Source organism: Exophiala dermatitidis (assembly GCF_000230625.1).
Source record: "Exophiala dermatitidis NIH/UT8656 unplaced genomic scaffold supercont1.4, whole genome shotgun sequence".
NCBI classification, from domain to species: Eukaryota; Fungi; Ascomycota; class Eurotiomycetes; order Chaetothyriales; family Herpotrichiellaceae; genus Exophiala; species Exophiala dermatitidis.
The window spans coordinates 2,360,362-2,368,432 of NW_008751649.1; the positions used below are offsets into that span (position 1 = coordinate 2,360,362).

At 53.4% G+C, this 8,071-nt stretch overlaps 3 protein-coding genes across 3 annotated transcripts; 1 reads left to right on the forward strand and 2 right to left on the reverse strand.

Moving 5' to 3' along the window:
* Window positions 1-2: 2 nt before the first annotated feature.
* Window positions 3-2,269, reverse strand: HMPREF1120_05179 (uncharacterized protein). Its single transcript, XM_009159343.1, has 2 exons — window positions 1,500-2,269; window positions 3-1,440 (listed from the first exon to the last, which is right to left on the reverse strand). Exons 1-2 carry the CDS (start codon window positions 1,882-1,884, stop codon window positions 533-535), a joined length of 1,293 nt encoding a protein of 430 aa, XP_009157591.1. The 5' UTR covers window positions 1,885-2,269; the 3' UTR covers window positions 3-532.
* HMPREF1120_05180 (uncharacterized protein) lies at window positions 2,255-3,552 on the forward strand. The gene has a single exon (XM_009159344.1). The coding sequence runs from the start codon at window positions 2,478-2,480 to the stop codon at window positions 3,321-3,323; it is 846 nt and encodes a 281-aa protein (XP_009157592.1). The 5' UTR covers window positions 2,255-2,477; the 3' UTR covers window positions 3,324-3,552.
* On the reverse strand, window positions 2,665-7,901 carry HMPREF1120_05181 (uncharacterized protein). Its single transcript, XM_009159345.1, has 8 exons — window positions 7,191-7,901; window positions 6,925-7,123; window positions 6,607-6,858; window positions 6,448-6,548; window positions 6,036-6,379; window positions 5,314-5,980; window positions 3,362-5,225; window positions 2,665-3,294 (listed from the first exon to the last, which is right to left on the reverse strand). The coding sequence occupies exons 1-7, from the start codon at window positions 7,349-7,351 to the stop codon at window positions 5,204-5,206; spliced, it is 1,746 nt and encodes a 581-aa protein (XP_009157593.1). The 5' UTR covers window positions 7,352-7,901; the 3' UTR covers window positions 2,665-3,294; window positions 3,362-5,203.
* Window positions 7,902-8,071: the final 170 nt, after the last annotated feature.

The window sequence follows — 8,071 nt, forward strand, 5'->3', positions numbered from 1 at the left end:
GCTGCGTCTTTGAACAGGCTAACCCAGTGTGGTGCGATATTCCTGTGGTCTTTCGTTTATTTGGCGAGGGCATATCTATGCAATGACCTCCTAATCTGCAGAGGCCTGAGCAATCGATTTACAACTTCAATCGAATATTTCAACGGGGTTTATTTCTCAGTACGTCAATTCCAATAAGAAATCGCAGAAGAGCTTCGGCGAATTATCTTGCAGACCCTCGCTCCTTAAAATTACTTTGGCAAGCTCCTGAAGCGGTCTCAGTTGGGATCAACTCTTCGACAGAGCTGAAGTCACCTAGTATACTGGGAGATCGTCATGCTCAATCTGGAGGATCTGGTCGACTAATGGACGATACGGACCGAGGACATATCGCCGATATCAAATGAAGCCACCCACTTTCCCACCACTGCAACTCATCCAAAATGGCAAGCACAATCTGATAAGGGCATTCATTTCGAACATTGTTGGCATCGACTTTGGTCATTCGCATCACCGGTAGAGGGAGATGTGAGTTCAGTGTCTCAGCTCGCCTTCAATTACTGTGTTGGAACGCATGAATCTGCGACAGCATCTGCTGGTGATGGCTATGCCCTGTTTCCCGTGCCTGGCGAAGGGTTTGCAATCGGCCAACTAAATGTCGCATGCTGCTCAGAACACCAGCCAACGGATGCTTAGGCTGCATGATAGCTGTACTATTGTGGAAAGCGTGAACCAGCTCATCCAATTCAGCGTTGATCTCAGCATTGTCGATCCACGTATTGGCTAGATATTTCGTCGTCACCTCACAGAGGAAGCCAATCGTAAAGGCAATCATATCATTGAAGTAAACAGGTAGTTCGCACAAGTAAGATTGAATTTCCTTGTCGGTTAAGATTACTTGTAGAATCGACACTGCAGAATGCATCGCAGCTGCTGCAAATTCAAGACCAAGTTCCGAGCGAGGATGATTGCTTTGTGAAATAGCCGGCCTCCGAAATCCAACGGAACATAGGTATAATCTCGTAAAGTAATATTGCAAATGGGTTGCTTTGGATGCGAAGCCAGCTTCGATTTCATTGACGAGGAGTTTGTCATCCCATTCGACTTTCCAGGTCTCTATGGCGGTACGTAGACGGTGGGTAAGAGGAATCCAGCCATTTGGCAGGTCATCGTCGGGGTCAAGGTAAAATCGGTCAAAGATTTGAGTGCTTATAGACCAAAGTTCCAATTGACTGACGAGACTCTCATCAAGCTTGGTCGCATATTCAGATTGAAGCAGCTCTTTAGGAGAAATAATGGAGCCGAAGTCCCAGGCCAATGGGGGCCTTCCGCGGGTAATCGATAATTGGCTGTCGCAAACGCATACAAGGTAGAATAAACGAGTATTTCGATAGCAGTCCCTCTGATGGCGGGCGTTCTGTATGTGCCGATGGATGCCCAGTTCGCTTGCAAGACGAACCGCTACATCATCATGAGGTTAGTATTTGGACTGGCAGATTAAGAGTGATGGCGAAACCTGCCTGCTCCAATGAGACTAGAGGATATGTCGCCGAGCCAGAATGCGGCTATGCAAAGGGCACGGATGTCGTCGGGCGTATTTTTCTTTGAGAACAGCCGGACAGATGCCAATTGGACGAAGTGCTCGTAACATGCTTGATATTGAGGTGAAAAAGTGTGAAGGGCGCCGACAACACAGACTGCGGCGGTCAAAAGCGGAGAACTTTTACGGATGCTGGTCAGTGAATCATGTTCTTCCAGGATGTTGTAAAGGAACCGATCGAGACATTGGCGATATGAAGTGAACACCCCTTCTGCGTCCTGAAGGGTGATAACGCCATCAGCGATAAGGTCAGGCTCGCCTTCTGCGCTCAGATGCTGAGTGGTGGGTAATATGTCGAGGTCCATCGCAATCCCTAAGCATGGCGGGTGGAGGTTGCTGGGTAGTACATAAGAAGGCAAGTCGAGAGGTGCCGATCCATGGATGGATATAGGAATGACTGGTTGCAAATCTTACTCTGTCTTGAGTCTCGTGCAGTGGGAACTTGCAGTTGTGAGGATTTCAGTGGCTCTGCTAACTCACATGTCTCCTCTGGCGTCTCTAGGTGATGCACAATTTGGAAAGAAGACTGTCAACCGCGGAGGCAAAGGAGAGCACACTTCGGTCTTCGTACCGTCGCATATGTGGCCTCGACATCTCCTGGCCTTCCTCGCTTGATGCTCACCTTCCAACAAATCCCACAAGTGGGTGTTATTGTGCTCTTGATTCGTTGATCCCATCTCTCAAAGAGAGGGCTGGGATTCTAGGGGCCCTTGGCAGACCTGCTGCCAGGCGTAAAGAGCTATCCTCTTTACGGTGGTGGCGTGATGCATGTCGATATGTCACCAGTCTTGGCGACGTCATCCAGGTTTTGACTTTTTGAAACGTCTCTTGTGATCTCAATCGCAAGCATCGCTAGTTTCCTTCGGTTCAATCTATCTAATTCTTTTCCGGGGGCAAGATGTATCTAACGGATGATCAATTTACCTCTGTCAGGCTGACACAAAACAAAACACCTGCACACACACTGATCCGAGTGCGGAACAATCAGCGACGTCACCGTGAGCGACGACGACAGTATATCGCTTTCCTTGAAGAGAAGGTTGACCATAGCGAACATCTTCTCGCTCAGGCAAGAGCGAGGATTGCGGAACTAGAAAGTAATTGCAGATACTGGAAGTACCGGACTGCTGAGGAGCATCCTGGTGAAGATGTGATTCCGGAGTCGTTGGCACCAACAGAAGGACAACAACAGCTAGAGAAAATGGGTGACGAGACACTAAAGACCACCTTATGGGTCACAGACACCAGTCGCTCACCCGATATGGCTACCACATCCAAGTCTCGACCCTCCTGGGCGGCAACGAATTCTACGGTCGCAGACGGGTCATTCACCCCAATAGTCTCACCGCCGGAACCATCACCAGCTTTCATATCGCCAACCTCTGTGCATCTCTTCCAAATCCCAGAACCCAGTCTCATGCCGCAACATAAGACAGAGATGGACAAGGAATCTATATCAGCCCTTAAAGGCGGCACAATCTCCGGCCAATCTGAGGACGCCTCTCAGGGCCCCTTAGGCCCGGAGTCAGACTGCAAGACATATCCTCCCCTCCAAGACGAATCCACGGTACCTTGTAGTCATGCATCCATTTTAATTGCACAACAGAATGCTCGAGGAATGGATGAAGACGCTATTCGATGTTGGCTTGAGAAAGGCTTCCGACGTGGGAAACACCAGGACGAAGGTTGTCGGGTTGAGACATCATTATTGTTCGCTTTATTGGATTTCATCAGCACGTTTTAATCGTACCGTCTAGCTGCTCTTCGATCAGGGAGACGAACTTAGAAACCCTTACTCATTTCGTTCTATAATAATGATCAACCACCGGCTCGAGCAGCCTCGCTGCATCCTTCTCTTTACCATAATTCTCGAGGTTCCTGGCCCTTAAGCAGCTGTGAAGCTGTAATGGGAGGTCGCTAAAGAAGTTGCCTAACTTATTCAAGTCTAGAATCAGATCGCTACCTTCAACGGATGTGTCTCGCTTTACCTTCTTTCCCTTTCTCCCCTTCTCTCTGGGTTCCTGGGTTCCCCCTTTTCCCTGATCGACCCCATTTCCTTATTTTCTTCCTGGATTGGCGCCCTCTGTCCGGGAGTTTAAAGCGGAGTGTGATTTTCGGCTGGCTGACTCGGAGATGAATGCTAGTCCCATTCGCGGAGTGGCAAGGGTGATCTTGATCTCGAGCTATCTCACTCGATGGCGAAATTTCTGGAGCCGGACTCCTCGATATCTCCGCGTATAACTCCAGGCAACTACGGGACGGATCGCGTCCGGTATTAAACAACGTTACTCCGCTTAATTCGCTGGTGGTGTCGTCCGGTGAAAGAGTGGGCGCGGGCGAGGGCGGGGGTGAAGGCGAGCATAAATACTGACCGAAGATAGCGTCGTCATCGACCTCTCCCGGCCCGAGGGAACCGATCGCATCATTAGGGGTTGTGTATTGGGATGGGAATTCGCCATCGCCGGTGAACGCTAGAGTATCCTCCGCTATCCGATCGTCTCCTTCGTTTACTCCGATGGGCGGAAGATTTCTCGCCTTGCGGTCTAGCCACTAGCCTATTGCGGGTCGAGGCTCTAGGAGTATTTATATTATGGCAATATCCGCTATCTTACTAACCGTAATGCGAATCCTTTACTAGGATTCCGCCGACGAGGGGGTTAAGGCCGTCGTATCCGTAACCGCCTAGCTCGGTAGGATCGATAGCTTAATAGGCTATAGCGCCTCTATCGTATCTAGCGTATAAGGCCCCGACTCCGATAAGCTATTACCGATCGAACTATACTTGCGTTCGGAGGAGGGGTAGGAAGTCCTAAGGCCTATCGCCGATACGAGATTCGTTTGCTCTAGATCGGAAAGACTTGGGTCGATTAGAAGGCCTGCGTGTAGGCCGCTGCAGGAGTCGACGGAAGTAGTTACCTCACTCAGCTGTGGGTGGGCTGAGGAAAGTAGAGCGTCGACGCAGTCTCTCGGTGAGACAGCAGGATCGGTGGTGTCGGAATTGGACATCGCTACGGCTTCCTCGACAAAGTAGGATTGGTGATTGCCCGCTGGGGAGTCAGAAGAGTAGGCGGCCTCGACGGAGGCGATGAAGCTATCTTCGGCCTTCGAATGCGGTCGACTGGTACAGCAACGTCGCTTGCTTGCGCTGGCCTTAGTCCGCTTGTAGCAGTGGGTGTCCTAGGCGTGATATTGGAGATCTACGATAGCGTTAAAGGAGAGACCGTATCGCGGGTTCGGACACGGCGTCGCCTTGATCTCGTTCGACTCGTCCGACGCGAGAGCGAGCCCGTCCTTCTTCTCGAGCGCTTCTTTCCCCTCGAGCCCGTCAAAATACCCGTCCAGGTGTTGCTGCTAGGGTAGCTTTTTCGTGAACTGACGGAACCGCTCGTCGGGCGGGAGACGCGGGTTGAATAGGCAGAAGGGGTAGTGACCAGCCGCGGCCAAGGTCTAACGGAAGATTAGGGGATTCCACTAGACTGGGAGTAACTCGAGATTATTTAAGTGGCGCCGGTAATGCTCGCGCTAGCCCTGCTTGCCGGTGATCCACTCGTTATATTGGAAGTATAACTCGGCCGTACCGTATTCGGCCGCGAGACGGGCTTTGTAGCATCGGTAAATGTGATCCTATCGAGTCGCGAGATCGACGCTGTCGAGGTGAATATAGTCAGTAAGGTGCCGTTCGCCGAACGGGAATCGGAGAAACCTTAGGGGGGAGCTTAAAAGGGGTCACTTACCTTTCCATCTCTACCGCGCACTTCGACACGGGGCAACGGCCGTTCTCTGGACGCAGACTCGGGCGATAGGCCACTTTGGGGTTCTCCTGATACAGGGTAATTATATCCTGGAGGGCCGCTCGCCCCTCGGGGCTCCGGAGGGGAACGTCGAGAAAAAGCGAGGAGGCCAGACGGTCACGAGGCGGGTCCAGCCGCCGGACACGGCTGAAGAAGCTGGGTAGCGACGCGACGGGCGAGGCCGCCACTTCGGTGTCCTGGTTGACCTTCCGTGATTGGATTTCCTGCCACCGGCCGAGCTCCTCCGACACCATCTGGCGTTTCTGCCAGTACAGCTCCTCCCGGCGGGTCCGTTCCCGCTGGCTGTCGTGCTCGACCGGGAGACGTCGGATTCTCTCTCCGAGGGACTCGATCTCCTCGTTGAGGACGATAAAATCGGCGCGCTCTTTCAGATTCGCCTCCACCTTCGCCGGCAGCGATTGCAGCATCTGGGGGTGGTGCTGCAGCGAGAGGCCGCGGAAGCCCTCGAGGTAGACGGTGCGGCGCGCCTTCCCCCAGTAGCTGGCCTGCCCGTCGACGGTGCTGATCTGAGGCATGTACGAGCCGAAGAAGGTGTCGGAATTTTCGTGGCCTGCAAACTTCATTCTCTCGGCGATCGAATAGCCGTTGTCTGTGTCGAGGTCAGCGCTTTCCGTTACCAGCGGCCTCATTCAGCCGGGACCTACCGTCGGCCTTGACCAGGACCTCCCTCCTAAAATCGTGAACCCGGATATTTTCTTCATACCCCGCTCGATGGCCCAAGCCGACCAGCCCACTGCTGAAGGATACTGCCGGTTGAATCTTGCCGGTCGGGCCCTCAGAAGACATGGTGCGGAGAAAGGGCACCTGGTGCAGCTCTTTCCGAATTCGAAGTTGGTGTAAGGACCCATCGACTGGGGGCGGGATCGCCTCGATTTCCTCGAAGGTGAGGTAATCTTGGAAGGCGCCATCGGCGAGGGCGATGGCCAGAAGAGGCAGGACCGGGTTCGCGTACAGCGGCTGCATATCCTCGTACATTCCGTGCTGTGGCCTGGTGGAAGCTCCATGTCAGCAGGATGCCCGTTGAAGCGGAGAAGAGGAAGTTTTCGGTCGATTGACCTTTTGTGTGGCTTATTGGTGAAGCCTTTCGCGTCGCGCGTGGCCCGCACGGCGAGTTCTGCTTTTCCTTTCTCATTCTTGAAGACGACGAACACGACATCCTGCGTCCGAAATGTCAGCAGGGGGCCCATCCCAGCTTGGATGGCACGGTGTTCACACCTTGTACAGTAACCCTCGTCCGGAGCCGCGGCGCATGTTGGATTCGAAGATCTCTCCCACTCTCGACGGCGTGTAGACGAAGAGGGTACAGGCCGCGTGGTTCTGAACCAGGCTTCTCGGATGGGTATACTGGTGCCAATCCTTTTGCCACTCGTGTTTAATCAGAACGACAAAATGGGGCACCGTCATGAAATGCGGCTGCCGTCGTTCGGTCGAGAGGTTGTACCGTTTCTTCAACACCGTTTCGATGTACTGATACAATCTCTCAGCCTCGCCGCCGACGGAAGTAAAGTGGGATGGACGAGATAGGATACGAACATAGTACACCGACTCCGACACTTCGTGGGGGATCTTTCGGTTGCCAGGTCGCCGCTTCCACGCGGCGCCAAAGTCAGTCCACTTTTGCTTCATGTAGCACAGACTCAGGCCAGCCTTGCTCCCCTTTACAATGCCCTCCATGAAATGCTTCGCCGACCGTAGATCGTAGGGGCTCACGCCAGGATTTCGCCGTGCATACCTACATGCCAAAGTTCACCTTCATTAGCAAAGCCCAGCACGACCCTTGGCCCGGGCGAAGAACTTACTCGTCCCAGAGAACGACCATTCGGTCGTAGTTCAGCTCAGTCCCCGATTCAATGGGTTTGCTGACCGGATCGCCATTCACGTCGGCCTCCGCAATTGGCTCCCAGCCATTCTCCTCCGCTTCATCAAAGACTTCCGCCGCGGTTTTCTTTCTCTTCGGCATTGGGGGAACAGCGCCGCACTTGAGCAGGAGATCAAGGAAAGAAGAGGCGTCGAGAGGAAAGGAACAGGAGATGACTGGGGAGGGAGGGTCAAAGCACGACGAAGCGCGCGGAAGGAGCGTGTAGGTAGTCAGAAGACCGGGCAGAAAGAGTGATTCCCACGAGAAGTAGAGGGAGGGGAGGGGACGGTGTGAGGGCCGAGAGAAGGAGAGGGAGAGGAAGAGAGGACAGTGCAAGGAAGAGAGGAAAAGAGAAGCATTGTCCTACAGTACAGGATTGGGGGATTCAATTGACCCCGTCCAGCGACGTAGCAGGGCATCCTCTCAGGGATCCTCTCAGGGATCCCACCTTTCATCCAGGGCCAAAACGGGCCCTCGTCGATGCCATCGGGTAAAGTTACCACTTGGCTGGACGTGCGCGACGTTGACGCCTGTGAGACTGGAGCCCGAACGGGAGCCTCACCGGCACGTGAGGGAGCACGGCAGGAGCGGGCCAGAGCCGTGAGGGAGCAGGAGGGAGCAGGAGGGAGTGGAAGGGGAGCGCGCAAGAGACGAAGGGAGCAGAAGGGAGCGGAAAGGGGAGCGATTCGACTAAATAGTCGTTAGCGCGGGAGCAAAGCGGCGGGGGATGAGTCAGCGAAAAAGTCACGGGCAGCGACTGTTCGGGGATTATATATATATATATATATATATATATAGAGTGGTATACTGGCCTTCTATAGA